This window comes from Haliotis rufescens, unplaced genomic scaffold (genome assembly GCF_023055435.1).
Source record: "Haliotis rufescens isolate VD_foot unplaced genomic scaffold, xgHalRufe1.0.p SCAF_17, whole genome shotgun sequence".
In the NCBI taxonomy this organism is placed as follows: domain Eukaryota; kingdom Metazoa; phylum Mollusca; class Gastropoda; order Lepetellida; family Haliotidae; genus Haliotis; species Haliotis rufescens.
Genome location: NW_025963857.1, coordinates 32778074 through 32799785, shown reverse-complemented (window position 1 = coordinate 32799785; position 21712 = coordinate 32778074). Strand labels below are relative to the sequence as shown.

General features: G+C 41.7%; 1 protein-coding gene across 2 annotated transcripts; it reads right to left on the bottom strand.

Moving 5' to 3' along the window:
- On the bottom strand, positions 1-19748 carry LOC124142573 (adenosine deaminase AGSA-like). Of its 2 annotated transcripts, none has more exons than XM_048397898.1 (11): positions 19587-19748; positions 13221-13423; positions 11592-11916; positions 10821-10967; positions 10086-10152; positions 8462-8672; positions 7303-7430; positions 5688-5887; positions 4481-4635; positions 3272-3474; positions 1-2205 (listed from the first exon to the last, which is right to left on the bottom strand). In XM_048397898.1, exons 3-11 carry the CDS (start codon positions 11893-11895, stop codon positions 2091-2093), a joined length of 1530 nt encoding a protein of 509 aa, XP_048253855.1. In that variant the 5' UTR covers positions 11896-11916; positions 13221-13423; positions 19587-19748; the 3' UTR covers positions 1-2090. The 2 variants fall into 2 exon arrangements, with proteins under 2 accessions (XP_048253855.1, XP_046367088.2); XM_046511132.2 differs by having other exon boundaries at positions 13234-13423.
- Positions 19749-21712: the final 1964 nt, after the last annotated feature.

Here is a 21712-nt window from a genome sequence, read left to right as displayed (position 1 = left end):
TAAGGCATGACACAATGTAACACTATGACATTACACATGGTAACACTACGGCATGACACAATGTAACACTATGACAAGACACATGGTAACACTACGGCATGACAAAATGTAACACTATGACAAGACACATGGTAACACTACGGCATGACACAATGTAACACTATGACAAGACACATGATAACACTACGGCATGACACAATGTAACACTATGACAAGACACATGGTAACACTACGGCATGACACAATGTAACACTATGACAAGACACATAGTAACACTACGACATGACACAATGTAACACTATGACAAAACACATAGTAACACTACAGCATGACACAATGTAACACTATGACAAGACACATGGTAACACTACGGCATGACACATGGTAACACTATGACAAAACACATAGTAACACTACGGCATGACACAATGTAACACTATGACAAGACACATGGTAACACTACGGCATGACACAATGTAACACTATGACAAGACACATAGTAACACTACGGCATGACACAATGTAACACTATGACAAAACACATAGTAACACTACGACATGACACAATGTAACACTATGACAAGACACATGGTAACACTACGGCATGACACAATGTAACACTATGACAAGACACATAGTAACACTACGGCATGACACAATGTAACACTATGACAAGACACATAGTAACACTACGGCATGACACAATGTAACACAATGACAAGACACATGGTAACACTACGGCATGACACAATGTAACACTATGACAAGACACATAGTAACACTACGGCATGACACAATGTAACACTATGACAAGACACATAGTATCACAACGGCATGACACATTATAACACCATGACAAAACACATGGTAACACTACGGCATGACACATGGTAACACTACGGCATGACACAATGTAACACTATGACAAGACACATGGTAACACTACGGCATGACACATAGTAACACTACGGCATGACACAATGTAACACTATGACAAGACACATGGTTACACTACGGCATGACACAATGTAACACTATGACAAGACACATGGTAACACTATGGCATGACACAATGTAACACTATGACAAGACACAATGTAACACTATGGCATGACACAATGTAACACTATGACAAGACACATGGTAACACTATGGCATGACACAATGTAACACTATGACAAGACACATGGTAACACTATGGCATGACACAATGTAACACTCTGACAAGACACATGGTAACACTACGGCATGACAAAATGTAACACTATGACATTACACATGGTAACACTACGGCATGACACAATGTAACACTATGACAAGACACATGGTAACACTACGGCATGACAAAATGTAACACTATGACAAGACACATGGTAACACTACGGCATGACACAATGTAACACTATGACAAGACACATGATAACACTACGGCATGACACAATGTAACACTATGACAAGACACATGGTAACACTACGGCATGACACAATGTAACACTATGACAAGACACATAGTAACACTACGACATGACACAATGTAACACTATGACAAAACACATAGTAACACTACAGCATGACACAATGTAACACTATGACAAGACACATGGTAACACTACGGCATGACACATGGTAACACTATGACAAAACACATAGTAACACTACGGCATGACACAATGTAACACTATGACAAGACACATGGTAACACTACGGCATGACACAATGTAACACTATGACAAGACACATAGTAACACTACGGCATGACACAATGTAACACTATGACAAAACACATAGTAACACTACGACATGACACAATGTAACACTATGACAAGACACATGGTAACACTACGGCATGACACAATGTAACACTATGACAAGACACATAGTAACACTACGGCATGACACAATGTAACACTATGACAAGACACATAGTAACACTACGGCATGACACAATGTAACACAATGACAAGACACATGGTAACACTACGGCATGACACAATGTAACACTATGACAAGACACATAGTAACACTACGGCATGACACAATGTAACACTATGACAAGACACATAGTAACACTACGGCATGTCACAGTCATGCTACCCTACAATGGGCGTGGTATGCGAGCGAAGAACGTGTTTGAGGAATGAGTTCCATTTCGTTTCCCATAGCCGAAGTGCTGAGGCTTTCTCCTGGCTCGTCATTCCACTGAAGCTGGAAATATAAAAATACATGAATACATCATGTATATGAGTGAGTGAGTGAGTTGGGTTTAACGCCGCTTTTAACAGTATTCCAGTTATATCACGGCGTGCCAGCTTAATGTGGGAGGAAAGCCCGAAGTGATGCAGGTATCAGACGTTTACCACTTCAGTGAAACCCTCGAGCACGGGTATGGTGCTGACAAACCTAGAAACATAATCGGGTCGAACTGGGATTCGAACCCACAATCATAGGTTTCTGGCGTGTCCAAGGGACGCAACTCTGCACAGCGAATCGCGGCGCCACAGACGACTTGGCCACCCGTGCCCCCTCATGTATATGATGACGTGACAGTTCCCCGCAACAATCTCTTGACAGACGTAAGTACGTACACCGTCACCCACACGACCTTACAGTGTTTCTTTTCTTCGTGGATCAATTTTTATACTTGCTTTGTCGTCAGCATACTCCAACTAATGGCTTTCATCAAAGGAACTTTTTTATGTTCCGATTCCGTGAATAATAAAAGGGCAAACAGTGTTGTTAACTGAGCTTGTTGTTGGCAATGCAGTAGATATCAATACGATTTGTTCCAGGTTTGTCAAAAATGCTTTCCTCATCGACATTACCATACTGCACAAACACCAATTAGTCAAGCCATCCATTGCCCCAATTGGATATTTGTTATCCAATTCAGGAAAAAAGATTCAACGAATATGCCGTTTCGTTAACGCATTCTCCAGAAAGATATTCGAAGAAAGAAAGTATCTCTACAGCTATATTTCAGTCTGCTGAGTTATGTGAACATGCGCTTCGAAAATATATACCGGTAATCAGATTTTTACTGTTGCTGTCAAGACTTGAAATTGTCAACCTCGTTTCACATACCGTATGCTACAGATAACGTATCTGTTGTATTCTTAAAGTTGTCTTTTCATCTATTTAATTTTCAAATTGTCCTTTTATTATTTCCCTCGGAACTGGTCGCGGATTAAGAAACGCACAAAATATATGGAAGGTCTAAGGGACAATATAACCCGCCTCTAGTCCTCCATGTAAGATATCCTTCTCAGCTTACTTCATGGAGTTGATTGCCAGTTGTTTGAGAAACCTGAGGTCATCATCCGATGCAGCTAGAGCCATGAACGCCATGTAGAAGTCATGTGACAGTGGAAGGGCCTCCCAGGGCGCCGGGTCATCCGAACTGATGCACACTGGAAAATCCTGAGAGATCAAGATGGCCGCCGGATGGTTTCTCAAATCAGAGACGAGCTTCAGTACCTGAAGGAGGAAGCAATGATTCCAGTCACATTTATCTCCACGTGCCATCACGTTTCTGTCAACCTATGTGTTCTGTTTAAGTATGCATTTACCACCAACAGCAGATTCTTTACTTGGGAATATCATATTAAGGGAACAAAATAATAAATTCGCCTTTTGGAGAAATCATGTAATTTTTGAAGAGATGTAATGGGATGCTGTGTGTGTGTGTGTGTGGTGTGTGTGTGTGTGTGTGTGTGTGTGTGTGTGTGTGTTTGTGTGTGTGTGATTTAAAGATGTCAAAATAACGAACTGACAGTTGGACAGTTATGGACTTCAATTTAAAATTTGACTTTTCACATTTGACTACACTCCGTCTGCAAGAAAAGGGCACATTGTTTTTTCTTACAATGTGAGGCTTTCAGGGAAACAGGGGCTTGGGTATTTGAAAATGGCCTGCGGGATTGACCTCTATCGGAATATCCTTTAACTTCCACCACAGCTGTGAAACACTCGGTACTCGATGAGGGGTCTATATTACTTTGTTAGGTGTAGATGGCGTCTATGTTACCTGTTAACGTCTATATTACATGGTTAGGCATAGGGTTGACCTCCATATTACCTGGCTAGAGATAGGGTTAAAAAGGGTTGACGTCTATATAACCTGGTTAGAGATAGGGTTGATGTCAAAGTACCTGGTTAGAGGTATGGTTGCTGGTAGATGCTGTCTAAATTACCTGGTTTTGGAGATAGGGTTTACGTCTATATTACCTTCTTTAAGAGGCATTTCGAAGTTGGAGTACTAAGTAAAGTATCTTTACTTAGTTTATATTACCTGGTTAGAGACAGGGTTGACCTCTATATTACCCGGTGAGAGATAGGGTTGACGTTTATATTAACTGGTTAGAGACAGGGTTGACGTTAATGTTACCTGGTTAGAGATAGGGTTGACCTCTATATTACCCGGTGAGAGATAGGGTTGACGTCTATATTAACTGGTTAGAGACAGGGTTGACGTTAATGTTACCTGGTTAGAGATAGGGTTGACCTCTATCGGGATGTTCCTCTCCTTGATTAGCCTCATCACCTCTGGGTGTTTCGGAATAGCGAAGCCATGTCCGATCCTTGATGTGTTGAGGAGGATGGCGTCGATGAGGTTATTGTCGTGGATGTCGAGCCAGTCTGGAAGGAGAGTGTAATTTATCACCATTCTATTATGATAAAAACCCTGGACCAATTCACTGCTGAGCCCAAAACGACTGACACGACGCTAGAAACAAACGATCAAATTTACACTAAAGTAAGCCTAAACTAAAACCTAAAAACAGAGATGGAGATGGTGACGGCATATCCTCCAACGAAAGTTGGTGGTGAATGAGTCCAGAGTGAGTGGTTTTACGCCGAATTTAGCAATATTAAAGCAAAATCACGGCGGGGCACACCAGAAATGGGCTTCACACAATGTACCCATGTGGGGAATCGTACAGGTCTGGGTCTTCAGCGTGACGAGCGAACGCTTTAACCACTAGGCTACCCCACCGCCCCTTCAGGGTATTTATCATTATACATTGGCGATATAGAACACTGGATAATAGAGGCATAAAGTTTGCATTATACAACTATAAAAAACCAACTTGTTGTATGTTTAACTGGAATAAGGTGTCGTGTCTTGTTCTGAACTGAATATTCGGGTCAAAAAGGCAAGACTAGGTTGTGACATGTCATAGTCACGTGAACGAAACCAGTTCCAATATGGATTCCCCCGATTTGATATTCTAGGGGTGGTGATAGGGGGGGGAAATGTTTAGAAAAATAATTATCCGTTCACAAAAATGTTGGAAAAATGGTTTGCAGATAATATTTTTGTATGTCTTGAATCTGCGGACACCCACACGCAAATACAAACACACACTCTCTCACACACCCACACACACATTGTTTTCCATTTTAATGAGCATGCTGTACGCGGAATTCATCAATGTTTCAGCTATGTCAAGGGGAAGCTAAAATATTTGGCCCCACCCACACGTGGTTAATTGCTGACGATCAAACACCGGTTTGACATAGTTGACATCAGTCCAGAAGGTCCAGAAAGTCACTCCTTGTGACCACCGATCTTCATCTTACGTTATGGACGGTGTGTTGTATATCTCGTATTCCCTACATTGCTATGGGTAGGATACATTGTGACTAAAGCTAAAGTGATAGTACATATGTAAGGGAGACACACCTACCTGTTTCCCCTGCATGGAAGAAGTAGGGGAGATTACTCGAGTGAGATTCTGGGTACAGAAGATCTGATATATAATACAGCAAGGTGTGGGTGACGTCTTCCTGTTGGACAAGATCGTATCCCAGGATAACGTCCGGGAATCTTTTTACCAGGTCCGTGACTACTTTGACATCTTGCAGTATTGCACTAGCACGATTTACCCTGAAAACAGTTTAAGTGGGTTGGGTTTAACGCCGCTTTGAACAATATTCAATCTCATTAAAACGATATCTTAGTTCTCGTTAACGCAAAATTAACGACCTGGGTGCTGTTGTACAAAGCGATCTTAGTGCTAAGGTGATCGTAACTCCCATACCTTAACATAGACTTACGACAGTCGTAGCGCTAAGGTTGTTTTGAACAAAGGCACCCTGGTTCTTGCGAGAGAGACGCTCCGAAAATTACATAGCAAAAACCGCAACATTTATCGCGGAGTGAGTGAGTGAATGAGTTGGTTTTAACGCCGCTTTAAACATAATTCCGGGTTCTATCACGGGGTCGTCACCAAGGCGCTTTCCTTGCCACGCCCACCTGTTTACGGTGGCATAGGAATTGACATTCTTCTCTAGTGTTCTACTCATATCTTTATGTTTGTTTGTTTGGTTGGTTTGTTTGTTGTTAAACGCCGCACTCAGCAATATTCCAGCTATATGACGGCGGTCGGTAAATAATCGAGTCTGGACAATACAGTGATTGACATCATGAGCATCGGTCGACGCAATTGGGATACGATCACATGCATCAACCAAGTCAGCGAGCCTGACCACCCGATCCCCTTAGTCGCCTCTTACGACAAGCATAGTCGCCTTTTACGGCAAGCATGGGTTGCTGAAGACCTATTCTACCCCGATCTTCACGGGTTTCATATCTTTATGCTGGTGTTCTCCAAGGGCCATAGCAAGAGATGTCACTATTAAGCAATTCATCGTATGTGGGGCCCAGCACTACTCATTCAACCCTCGTATAATGGTTTGCCTCAAAGATGCTGTGGGACTTCGCTTGTGTATTATGAATACATAATTAATGAAAGTGCATCATTCACAAAAGGAAATAAGTCAATACGTACTTCTTCAAACTTATAATTGACCTATTTATTGAGCCAACACTATATGTCACTGCGGATCTATTTAAACATGAGGTCAGGGTTATAACTATTCTTTTAACGCAGCATGCATACACTCTCAAATAACATTTTTACTTCCTAAAGTTGTTTATTGCCAAGTACAGTGATCATGGCTTGTTTGTTTGTTGTTTAACGTCACACTCAGCAATCTTCCAGCTATATGACGGCGGTCTGTAACTAATCATGTCTCGACCAGACAATCCAGTGATTGACATCATGAGCATCGATCCACGCAATGGGGATTGCACAGTCGCCTTTTACGGCACGCATGGGTTGCAGAGACCTATTCTACCCCGGACCTTCATGGGTCAGTGATTATGGTAACCTAAGCAAACGATGCAACAAGAATCGGGGTGTATTCAACCGTCATTTCAAATCATATCTGACAATGTTCCAGAAACTTCAAAATCATGTAATGTTGGGTGAATCACATCACCCATTTAACAAATCTTACTTTCGTCCAGCTAAGATCAATTTGGCGCCAGAAAAGTCCGGATAATCTTGTTTAAACTGGTTGACAACGTCACGGAAAGTCTCAACGAACCACGTGGGATCATGGGTTGTCCCGTTTACTTCATACGGCTGCAACACGATGTTTAGAAGACATGTTGGTTACAGAATTGGAGTTAAATGTACATGGCCCTGCTGATCTTGCTTGCGTGTTTGTTGTTTATTGCCGCACTCAGCAATATTCCAGCTATATGACGGCGGACTGTAATCTGGACCAGACAATCCATTTATTGACACCATGAGCATCGATCTACGCAATTGGGATACGATGACATGCATCAACCAAGTCAGCGAGCCTGACCACCGATCCCGTTAGTTGCCTCTTACGACAAGCATAGTCGGCCTCTACTGAAAGCATATTTTGCTGAAGACCTACACTATCCCGAATCTTCACGTGCTCCTTGCCTATTTGGGTGAGTGGGTGAGTTCGATAGGTGAGTATCTCAGTCATATCCCTGATTTTGCGCTAGATGTGCCCCGCGTACCCAAAGACGTTAAAAGATGGTACTTGTTGTTACCCTGTCTGGCGCTCGGCATTAAGGGGCTAAAACAAGGACTGGTCGGCTCGGAGTCAGTATACTGTGTCTGAGTGGGGTATTCATGTTAAACTGCGGCATGGTAGCTAGCACTATAAATCGGCATCAGTTCGGACTAGTACAAGCAGCCACACAAACACACATACGTACATGCACGTCGCTATATAAGTGCAATAATCTGGGACGCGACGTTAAACCCCATGTCACCTCACCTCACCTACTATTACAACGTCAGCCCGCTCATTGTGACGCAGACATATGACGTCACAGTTGAAAAGCGCCAAATTTCATGTTCTCTGGTGTCCCCCAAAGCTTAAAATATACACACTTGGTAAATTTCTATGGAGTTTCACTGCTCAGAATGTATTGCCACATGTGCTTTGACTATTGTAGTAACCACATTTTGTAACCTATAATTGTACATTTAATTATCTAAAATTGCCTACCGGTGGCTATTGTGATTTGATACCTCTGATTGGCCAAATAATCGAGGAATGTCCCAGTGTAAAGTACAATACATACAAGGTATATTTGATAGTCAGTAATGAAGACCAATGATGTACACACACGTATAAGACCAATACGGATCTCCAGGTACTGCACGCCATCCACGTGGAACTCTCTCAGTGTCTCGTAGAGAGCATCCTTCATCACAGGCGCGTTGTTGAGGAGTCCATGAACTGTTTTGAAATACTGTTTAAATCGACGCCAGATGACGTTAATATTTGGGTATGCAACTTCCGGGTTGTCTACCGTTAGAGTCAGATTGTTGTATAACCTGTTGCAATACAAAAAAACATGTTTTTGTTAGTTTTTTGTGTTTCTTTGTCTGTTGTTTAACGCCACGTTCAGCAACTCTCCATCTGTTGGGCGTCAACATGTTAATAATCAGGTTTAGTCCAGAGATTCTTGTGATGACATGATGTATTGAGCAACGATTGACGTGGTCGGGGTACGATGACGCACGCAATCAACTAAGTTGCCGAGTGTGACCATCTGATCCATTACATCGCATGTTACGACCAGCATAGATTGCTGGTGACCATTTCCAACCCGGAATCAAGGTCAGGTCAGGTCAGGTCAGGTCAGGTGTAACCTTGAAACCAGTCGGTTATTATAGTAGTTCGTGTTACCAATGCATTGTGTACCTTGTTCGTTTAAGCCAAATATTCGCTACATCCAATTCGTTATATCAAGAGGTGATTGTGAGCGGTAAATATGTGTCTAAGCTTAAAGTTATCACAGGTTATCACACAAGAGGTCTATTGTGTGTGCAACGACAGCACTGTCGGGTGACAACGACACACAATTAGACGAGTCACGATGACACGCACCAAGCCGGGTCATAATGACACACAACCAGCAGGGTCACGATGACACACAACCAGCGGGATCTAGATGACACACAATCAGCGGGATCTAGATGACACACAGCCAGCGGGATCTAGATGACACACAACCAGCGGGATCTAGATGACACACAACCAGCGGGATCTAGATGACACACAACCAGCGGGATCTAGATGACACACAACCAGCCGGGTCACGATGACACACAACCAGCGGGATCTAGATGACACACAACCAGCCGGGTCACAATGACACACAACCAGCGGGATCTAGATGACACACAACCAGCGGGATCTAGATGACACACAACCAGCCGGGTCACGATGACACACAACCAGCGGGATCTAGATGACACACAACCAGCGGGATCTAGATGACACACAACCAGCCGGGTCACGATGACACACAACCAGCGGGATCTAGATGACACACAACCAGCGGGATCTAGATGACACACAACCAGCCGGGTCACGATGACACGCAAGCAGCCGGGTCACGATGGCAGACGACCAGCCAGGTGACGTTGACACCTACCCATCCGGGTCACGATGACACAAAACCAGCCGGGTCACGGTGACACGCAGGCAGCCGGGTCACGATGACATACAACCAGCCAGGTAACAATGACGATCAATCAGCGAGATCACAATGACCAACAATCAGACAGGTGACAAATTGTGACAATCCGGACATTCATGGTTTACACTGGAATCTGGTCTTGCCCGGAATTGCCACAGGAATGCGATTCAGAAGCTGCCTATATCGTAATGTTGCATCGACTAAAACAATATTTCAGTTGATGTAGTTCTGTTTAACGAGGTTTTACCGTATATTAGCTTACCACTGGTCGAATTCGGTAATATCTTTGCTCTTGGCACGTTCAGCTGAAATCCGAAGCCATTTGCAATCTGAAATGAATCCACGATAGCATTAAGAAAAGTATTTCTCGCCTGATTCAACTCAAGACTAGTCTTCGTTTTCTTTTTAAATAATTTATTCGGGAACTTGCTTGAAAAAAACATAATTTGGCCATGAGTTTTACAACAAAATAATTGTTCCTTGTACCTGCCTGATACGTGGTTTGCTGTGATGTTGACTCCTTCTTACAGAAAAAAAACCATATGTCTCAAAGCAGTTACTGAATAAATAAATATCACTTTTTTAAACAAACAACCCACATATCGAGGTAGGCGAGGTGAAACGAGGTGTAACGTTGCGTTCAACTTACATAGCGACGTGTATGCTCGTGTGTGTGTGTGTGTGTGTGTGTGTGTGTGTGTGGTTTTATTTTGCTAGTCCACTGAGATACGCAGTTTAACATGGATACCGCGCCGACCAGTCCTTGTTTCATCCCCTTAATGCCGAGTACCAGGCAGGGTAACAACAAGTACTGTGTTTTAACGTCTTTCGGTATGGCGCGGCCGGGGTTCGTCTCATTGACCTTCCCTCTATTAACTACACCACGGAGGCGGTCTACGGAAGTAGGCCCATTTTGGTGGCGGTTATTATTAGATTGTCACATGGAAAATATGGACCTACGTGTGTTTAATATGACGTCATCACCACGACGACCTACCTTTATCTGACGGAGGTGTAACATAAAACCCGGTCTGAGTGATAACTTTCTGCTTCACACACACGTAACAGTCGGGACGATATGTGACGTTCTTCACCAGCCAGTCACTGCTTGTAATGGAGCCGTAGTGTAAATGTAGAGCAGCACCTGTGGCATAATTGAAACGATGTGGCATCACATTAAAAGGTCAACAAAAGTCATTATCTCGGGGAAAACAGATGCGGCTGTATATATCATACACGGAAAGAATATTTCATTTGAAGATTATGAAGTATATATTTTCATTAGGCATTAGAGGGCCGTTAAAATAAATTAAAATATCAAGTGCAGTTGTTTCTTAATTATCATTTATTGGCGGTCTGCGTCAACAAGAATACTTGAGAGTTATCCACCTTTGGGTTCAATTCCGGATCACAGTTCATAAAAATCATAAAAAAAATAAAAATTTATAAAATTCCTAAATAGCAAAAGGCACCAGTTCAGCATGTCTGATAGACATGCAAAGTTTCGTAGAGAAATATTAAACGGTTTCTGAGTTATGCTCCGGAAACGATTTCGGGACGCACGCACACACGCACGCACACACGCACACACGGACGGAACCCATTTCTATATCCCCCGCCAACTTCGTTGGGGCGGGGGATATTAGGAGCGACGTTTCGATGTAGGTTCTAACACCGTTATTAAGCACTTGCTTGATAACAGTGTTAGAACTTACACCGACACGAAGCTATGACAAAGGAAACGACCAAACCTCTCATTCGCATTTACCTTTGGGCATTTGCTGTATAATCTTGAATACCTTGCTTTGTTCCATTAGGTGTCGGCCTTGGAAGAAGTGGACTGCGGGAATGAAGTTGCTGTGGTCATAGATGGCACTGTTGATCTCCGTCTGTTTGGCCGCCATTATTATTTTGTTGACAGCTTCCTCTTCAGAGGTGAGAGTCAGCATCGCCCCGATGGACTGCCGTCTCTCTGTGGCCAGTATTGCCTCCCTCGGTGATTTATACCACGCCGGCACGGATTGGACATTTGTTAAAAATGTCAGCCATGTTAAACAAATAAAGACCCGCATCTTGGCCGTATTCTACGTCAACTGAAATAAAAATGATGAATCGTTATCGTTGACTATTGCTGCGTTGTAATTACTTAGAATCCGAGTCTGTCAGCATCTCTACCGGAAGCGTTCGTAATATCTCCAATATCTCGGTTAGGGCTTATATCTATTCTTAACTTTTCTGTGTTGATCTCTTGGAAAGTTTTACTCAGAATTTTACACATTCCGAATTTATCTGTAAGTAGTGTGCCCCAGTGACTCCTTAATCTGTATAATATAAAATTGTGCATTTTCTAAATATTTGCTTTTCATCTCTTCCAAGTAGTGTTATTCGCTTGTAGGCCTCAACTCCAAATTTTATACATTCCGAATTTATCTGTAATTAGTGTGCCCCAGTGACTCCTTAATCTGTATAATATGAAATTGTACATTTTCTAAATATATCCTTTTCATCTCTTCCAAGTAGTGTTAATCGCTTGTAGGCCTTTACTCAGAATTTTATACATTCACGTTTTATCTATGATTTATGTCAAATAATTGGTTGACCGCCTCCGTGGTCTAGTGGAAGGTCGGTGGTTCAATCCCCTGGGCGCGTCATAACAAACAGCCACAGACCCTATTGTATCTTTGTGTAAAGATATCGAGGAGATTTCATGTGTAGAATGAAATAACATGTTTCTCTCATCGAGTGTCGGGGGAAGGAGATATTTTCACGAGTGGCGTAGCCAGTGTTATGTTCAAACAATGGAAATATCTCTTTTATCAACTTAGAAAAACACACAGACCGACTCTTTCACACTGAAGTATATGATTAATAATAGGATAGTGAATTTATGACACCCGTGATATTAATTGATCCAGAAATAGCTAAGTAACGACACAAGGGCGCGTCGTTGCGACATTGGATATCAGTTAACTAGCTCTATAAAATCGGCAATAACTCCGCACAAGTACAAGTAGCCAAGTATACAAGTATAGTAAAATGAAACGTTTCCATGTCAATATATTTTGGGCACATGTAAAAGGAACTGAAGGCATTTTCAGGAATGTTACCACAAGCAAAAGCTGTATCATCAGAAATGATCTTCTTACATATATCTGCATCTAGATCACTACAACCGGGGGTACCGAGCCTGAAGCGACAATGTACAATTTGACAAAACCAAGATCCGCTGTGTAAGCAAATTACTAAGATTTGTTTGTGTCCGGTGTTTTATTGTAATTTTACTTCTGATAAAAATAAGTAACAGCAATTTATTGAGGCGCTCGTACAATTTTAAGTTGTTGTAGTGACCTTGATATAGAGTGACCTCCCTTGGTTGTTTATAGTCCAAACTCCGTACCAGCGCTTTATACCTTCATTATCCCCAGGTGTAGAGAGCTCCGCTGTGAAGAGTTGGCTTGTTTACAGTTAACAACTGGCTGTTCCTATATAAGTGAGACGAGGGCAATTTAGGGCCTTGCTTCTAGGACCTGACTTGCGACCTATCCAGGTATTCCATCTGTCGGATAACCCCGACTGTCTGCCTGCTTCCAACACTGTTTCCTGGATTCAAGAACAGACCACGTGCCTCATTCAAAACATTTAACTGTGACAAATAGTGGACATTCGTGAGTGCACCGACTTATGTATTTACGGCCGATTCATTTTTGCTGCTGCCACATATTTTGACCTATTGTACTGCCTTTAATGATTGTTAACCTAATCCTGTGTTTGAATATAATATGTTATTGTTATCTTGTGTGCTCATTTACTGATTTCATAATTTAGCTTTGTATGTACCGATTTTTTTTTGGGTTAACCTTTTCGTTTCAATTCGGGAAACAACACATAACACCCGTAACACCCATAAACGACCTTTCCTCCCACTAATCAAAACGTCTTTAACCAGACTGGAAAAGTGACAGTCGGAATGTATTTTTCTCATCATTCAACCTCGAAACTGTTATACGGGTATTCCGAAGACAGTTACGGACTGTACGACTGATTCCGTGAAACTCATCGTCTCACTTCAATGGGATAACCGTTTGAAACGTAAGAGGCTTTCGATCCCCCGTGGGACGTACTGCCATACAATCTCAGCCATCCTTTAGACATTCCAGGTTTACAAATTTTGAATCGAGTACTCAACGCATACTTCGGATTGGAAGGGGCAAGTCTGAAACTTTTTGATTGGCTAACTTCGTGCAAGACATTTCATTGGTTAGTCAAGTGTCGCGATAGATATTTCTGACGTGATCCCTCTGATCTACATGTAGCGGAGCGAGAACGAAGATCTGATTTTAATAAGATTGGTAGTACACCTAATGTTTGTAACCTGTATCTTGATGTTGTTGATTATGGTTCTCGCATTACAAACATTTTGAGGATTAGGACTGACAACCCAGTCAGTCAGGAGTTACATTTCATATTCTTCTCTTCCTTGCCATAATAATTTGAAGTTTGTCTCCCTATTTATCATGGAATGTCTCTTATGCAACATTTTGAAAATGCCCCGGTACTCCCAATTTATTGGCAACTCTGGGTTGGGAGAGACGAGCCTTGGAAGCTGAGCATTGAACCTGGAGATGCCATCCCGTCGGTGATGTTTGGTCTGGTGGGGTTAGGGACATTGTGGATCCCGGGACTGTTCTAATCTTGGATCTTAATGTTTAACGAGTCGATCAATCCGGAAGTAGAGCGTCAGTGATAAGAGGGACGTTGACTTAGTGGAGCCCAGTTGTTGATAGTCCAGACGAAGGCTGGACCGATCCCAGAGACGCCACCGATCTGCATAGCTGTAGACGGGAATGGCAGCAGGTCAACTATCATATCCAAAGAATGTATAAATAATCTTCTTCTGAAAGATGGTGATTATCATGAAGAGCAGGCGTGGTCTGTGATGAATCGGTAGGGTCCGTTTGGGATCTATCAGTCGAACGTTGATCTTGAGAAGTTCGATCCCCTGTCAGAATCACGCGATCGATCCCAGCTACGTCGATCCTTGTTGACGAATTCGAATGATCAATCTGGGTTAAGGATGGAATTGTAGATTTGGGAGTGGCTGTGTCCTGGGAACAAAGTGGTGGGTTTGACGCCGACCAGAACAAAATGTCAAAGTGCGGGATCAGACAACCCTCATACACTTGTATACAGCGCTGATTCGTTCCACACTTGATTACAGCTCCATCGTCTATGGTTGAGCATGTAAAAGTAATTTACAAAAACTAGATACTTTCCATCCACAGGGCCTGGGGCTTAACCTTTGAGCCTTCGGGACTTCTCCCATTCAAAGTCTGTATGTCGAAGCAGATGAGCCATCCCTTAAACAACGCCGTCTGAAGTTATCCTTACAGTACGTCACTAAATATATTCTAATCAGTCAAATCCAGCTTTTGAATGCATGTTTCATCCTCTACGAAGCTCTTTACACTAAGAAATAAATTCTTATTCCGCCACTTGGAATAAGAATTAAATCTGTTGTTTCCGCTGCTAAAATTAACCTACAAGATACAGCTCCCATTCAACTTTTATCATCCTCTCCTTGGCAAATGATAAGGCCAGCTGTCGACCTGACATTAACTAAACTTTAGAAATCAGACACAAACCCACTAATTTATAAACAAGAATACAATCAATTAAGAAACACTTATGACTCTTATAAATCTATACATACAGATGGAACCAAGGATGGTGGCGCAGTTGCTGGTGCCACTGTCATTGGATCCAGAACAATATCTTCACGATTGCCAGCTAACAGTTCAATTTTGACAGCAGAAGCAAACGGCATTTTATCAGCTCTAAAATATATCAATAACCAATCTAAACATAAACAATTCATAATTTTTTCAGATTCTCTTTGGTGCCTTCAGGCTATTAAAAATATGTCATGTAAACATCCACTTATGATCCAAATTCTTGAATTATTTAATGATATTGCTACTGTCCAGTAGCCAGTTTGTTACCAAGTCATATTGGAATCATTGGTAACACAATGGCAGATGCTGCTGCAAAAGCAGCACTCAGCAAATCTATGTCACCACTTCTGATCCCCTACACTGATTATAAACCCATGATTAGATCTTTCATCCGAGATCTAATGCAAAAGAAGTGGGACACCCAAGTAAGTATTAATTACTTACATGAAATTAAACCAAATATCGGTTACACCTACTTGGGTTGCCAGTCCAGATTTGATGTGGTCATTATGCGACGATGTCGTATTGGCCATTCAAGACATACTCATGAATATATATTGAAAGGTGAAGATCCTCCATTCTGTATCCCTTGTGATGAGAGAATCACAGTAAAGCCTGTCCTCCTTGACTATTGATTTTTCCATCACAAAGGCTTAATATTTCAAAGTTTCATGGCTAAAGTTTCATTAACAATATCGGCTCTCATTTAATCCTTGGTTTTTTAAAAGAAATAGAACTGTTTCATCAATTTTCAAACATGTGTTTTCTAATTAATTAATGATATTTTAATGTTGGTAAAATAAATTGGATAACTAAGATTGTTAGTGGCTGTACCTCGAAGGGAGTTGAAGTAGTATAAAAGGTCATTCGGAGATGAGTCCACGTCATTCACAGTATATTTATTACTGCCACGGTTTTAATCGCAGAATATGTGTTCTTTTAATTCGGCTAAATTGTCAAAAACGCCAACACCTGAAGGGATTATGTAAATCCTGCTGGGGTTCATGCAGGAAGCTAAAGTACTGTAAGTCCCCATGGTCCCTAGTATGATGATCTACCTTCAGTTGCTGGCGATCTTCAGCTCGTTTATTTTTATAATGTACTGTTCTGTCTAGTGATGTATTTTTACTGTTCCATGCCAGTTTTAAATCATAATCCCTGATAAGTCTAGTTACTTTACTGTCCGTTGTTGACAGGTTCTTATAGTGTACATATATTTATTTTATAACAACCTTTGAAAGTCACAATATTGCTGAAATATTGCCGATGTGACTTTAAATTTTAACTCACTCTTTTACAAACGTACGTTTGCAACAGGTGGCACTGTGATGATCGCATGTAGTAACAATTGAATGTGGGTAGGATTTTACGTTACTTTTGCAATATTCTAGCAATATCACAACGGGGGACACCAAGGATGGACTTCCCACATTGTAGTCAAGTGGAGAATCGAGCCAGGGTCTTCGGCGTGATAATCACGACGCAACATCAACCAAGTCACCGAGTCTGACCACCCGATCCATTAAGTCGCCGCGAACGACCAGTTCAGGTTATTGGGGACCTATTCTTAGCCGGAGTCCCCAGATGTGTCTGTTACATGACAGAAATGAATCAGCATATTTTGTTCAATTGTCCATAATTAAATTTTCGTTGTGTTCATTGAAATTCCTGTATTCTGATTAGCTGAATTGGTCACGTGTTATTGCATTCATTTCCCAATGAATGTAAAAAATTAAGCCCCGCCCACCGAGGCGCACTACTTTTATTACTTCGAAATGTCGGGGAATCCCAATATTAAAGCCGAGGGAATTCCCTTTCTGCTCACGTGTATCGTCATGCACAGGACATTTAGCGACTTTCGTGCATATGCATTGTCCAAACTACCCTTTGAAACCGATGGCCGAGAATGAATGAAACAGCAAACGTGCAGGCTCGCTCGCCTGTTTTTTTCTGCTCGCCTCGGTTCAACTTTGATGTCTTCGGGTTTCCTTTCTAACTAGCATTTTTACAACTGTGTTTTACCGTAATCAGGGAAGTAATGTTTGAATCTGGCGGTAACTGACCTTGTAATTTGAAACAGCCGCCTTCACCCGGACATATTTCTTCCAGTTCGTTACAGTCTGACTGTTGCAGTTCTTTTCGCCTCTTGTCTTAACTGACAGGTCCAATGAACATTGTTTTGATCCTGCTCTCCGTTGATTGGCTACTGACAGTGTAGGCGTGTCAATTTATGTGCATAAATTAAACAATCACCTGATTCATGTCACGCACAGTATGTATTCCTACACCTGGAATGTTTATCAATCTCGTCATTTTTGTCTGTTTTGATATATACAACTGTTTTTGGTTAAACTATTGTAGATAAAACATGTTTTATGCTGTCGAATTTAATTATAAGCATTGACTGTGTATTCTTTTCGGTTCATTGAGGTATGAATCGAAAAACCAATGTGCAAAAACTTTTGTAAGAATCCGCTACGCGGATTCATACAGTTTGCACATTGGATTTTCGATTCATACCTCAATGAACCGAAAAAAATACACAGTCAATCCTTAATTATTGAAGTATCCGTACCAGAATGTTATGATCAGTGGTTCGAATACAAAACTCGCGCTGACTGTAGGTTTGTCAGCACCTTACCCGTCCCTGGGGTTTCGCATGATTGGTAGTTTGGGACAGAACAGTGGTTGATATCATGAGCAATGACATAGGCCGTGGAAGGTGCGGTGACACAATAGATTAGAACCTCAATTGTGACGCGCCTCGTAACACAAACATGTAATAATGGGGACCTATACTACGCCCGAAATCCAAGAGACTGCCTTTCTTGTACGTATTTGAATACCAGGAACATTAAGAGGGTATATTGTCATTGTTGAACAGTGATAAGTGGAATGAGCATTCCTAACCCATCAATTGTGTAATAATTAGTTACTGCATCTAATGCTAAATCAAATAAATTAAATCGCTGTACTCAAAAAATGGTTAAGATATCTGCATTCCTACAATCCCATTAACCCTTGTATGGGCAACCCCGGCATTGAATCGTTGGCCGCTGCACATAATGTCAATCACTGGTTTGTCTGGTCCAGGCGCATTTAAACCCCGCGTTTTCACAACTTATTTCACTCACTGCATATAACAAAACCCAATAAAACCCGCATCTTTCCAACATTATCAAATAATGACAATCTGATAACAATTCTGTAGAATGTCAATCGTAATGCTGAGATACCTTCCTCTCTGCCTGTTCAGATAGTCTCCCGTGTAGCATACACTGTTTTTAACAATTCTGTACAATTTACGCTAATCTCATTTTACTGGCTCAATATGCTATGCATATCAATATACATTCCTACCACTTATCAAACAGAACCTGGGTATTAGATCATAATTATGTTTAATTGTTTGTTGTTCAACGCCGCGATATGCTAGGTATATGACGGCGGTCTGTAAATTATTGAGTCTGGAGCAGACAATCTAGTGACGGACATCATGAGCATCGATCCACGCGATTGGGATACGATGACATGCATCGACTAAGTCAGCAGGTCTGATCACCCGATCCCGTTAGTCGCCTATTACAACAAGCATTGTCGCACGGGTTGGTGAAGACCTATTCTAACCCGGATCTTCACGGGTGCATAATTATGTAGATATATCAATTTTAGTTTGATTAAACTGCATGGTACCTTGGAAATGCCAACACACTGAAGCTTCCAGCTATCAAACAGAACTTACTGTATTAAAATTTATACACACACAGGACAACGTGGTGATTCCGAGGAGGGGTTGCTCTCCAGCAACCTATGCTGGTCGTATCGCGGGGGTGGTAAGCTCGGTGTCTTGGTTAATAGGGCGCCATCACACCCCGACGAAGTGGATCGTTGCTCGCAATATCAATCATTGGATTATCTGGTCATTACTCGATGATAATGTACATGCAGCCGCTGATATATTTCTGAGTGCGGCGTTAAACAACAAACACGGATATATAATATGACGTGTGGGAACAAGTAGATGAACCTACCTGACGTTTACAGCCTGTGCTCATCTCTTGTTAATGCCGTGTCTCTGTCTCTTGCATGGTGCGCCACTCCTAGTTAACAAACAATTCTGGTTCAGAGATTGCAACCAGGCTAGAAACGTATGAATTTCAAACACAGTCTCTATCCCTCCCGACGTTCGGGTAATGACTACAATACCAGTGGGAGTACTAAATAGCGGATTTAATTTAGATGGATTGTCTTTATGTGGAAAACTTGCGACATCTGGTGCCATTAATTGATTTCTGGATGTCCTGTATGTGTGCTTTCGTAAACAGTGCAGCTGTCGACTCGATTGTAATTATTTTTTATATTAAAAATGAGTGATACATTAGTGCCGGTCATGTCCTTTTTTCCGGAATAAAACTGTAAACAGTAAAAGCTTTTTCAGATATTGAAACACAAGTGAATAACAACGGTTTAACGCCGCTTTTGAACAGTATTCCAGTTATATCACGGCATGCCAGCTTAATGTGGGAGGAAAGCCCGAAATGATGCAGGTCTCAGACGTTTACCACTTCAGTGAAACCCACGAGCGCGGGTATGGTGCTGACAAATCTAGTAACATAATTGGGGCGAACCGGGATTCGAACCCACAATCATATGTTTCTGGCGTGCCCAAGGGACACAACTCTGCACAGCGAATCGCGGCGCCTTAGACGACTGGGCCACCCGTGCCCCCTTACAGATCAGAGTACCTCAATGGAGAACCCACGGATGGCGCTAACAGACCTCGAATTATCATCAGGGCCAACCGGGATTCGAACCAATCTCATTATTATCAGATCTTAGTTCTTAGGATATATTTTTAGGATATATATTATCCTAAAAATCTAGTGTCTCTAAAAAGCGTTATGATATTGTCATATATACCTTTTATGTAAATATAGTTACAATGTGCATACACTTTTCCATAACTTATAAGCATAAAGAAATATAAAGTCAGAATTTAAATCATTAACCGTATCGTCCAGCACAGTTGGGGCACTGACGTCACACAATAAAAGTTCTATTAGATAATTAAGTCTCACAGCTTGGCCCGTCAGTCCTTTGTGACCTTGTGTAAAGTCAATTTATTCATGTTCATTCAAATGAAAGTGTTCTGTGCTGGAACCGGAACCGCTGAATGAAAGCTACTGCATACATTATCTCCTTTTACTCCTGTCCAGCTAACCTAAAGCCCCTAATGGAACAATGGATCTCATCCATTGCCTTCAGGTGGGAACAATTGCAATGCTCCTTAACTCTTAACTGGCCCGGCCTTAAGGTACAAACCCACGGCGTTGGTGAAATTAACTTGTACTTTTGTCTCACTTGTACATACAATTATTTGCGTGTATTTTACTTCTATTGCCTTCATTCATTAAATGGATATTGTCAATCTTTTGTCACAGCGGAGCAATGACTCACACCCAACCGGGTGATGTCATACAGACACCTTTTATGTATATATATTTACTATGTGCATGCATATGTCCATACTTTGTAAGCATAAAGAAATATAAAGTTAGAAGCCTAACCATTAAAGTAAAAACGCATCGTCCAGCACAGTTGGCGCCCTGACGTCGCACAATAAAAGTTCTATCAGATAATTAAATGTCTGTGCGTCCTTTGCGAAAGTGTCCGTCATTTGTAATTAAGCATGGATGATTGACGCCCCAGGCGACATGCCACAGGTCATGCAGGGCAAGTCTCCGCTACATTATAGATGAGTAAAGTAAAGTCATTGCATATACTGTCCAATGAGAACGCAGCATTTTATATTCGAACGTTAGCCAATGGTTATCGTACTTCTGTTGATGTAATTATTATCATGTATATAAATATCGTGTCGACCAGAGTTTGTTTTCCCGTGTGCGAAATACGCTGCAGTCGGAAAGCGCACGTTAAATCTTCTATATCAGTCAGTCAGTCAGTCAGAGTTTGTTGTCACACTCTTGGTCAGCGCCTACCTGTGTCCGTAATAAAAGCTCTACGTACAAACCAAATCTTACCAACTGAAACTGGTCGCTGGTCTGATATCCCAAGAGAGGAACGTTTGTGTAATCTATGTAGTTCTCCCGCGGTTGGTGACGAGTTTCATTACCTGTTTAGACGTGAAGCGCTTCAC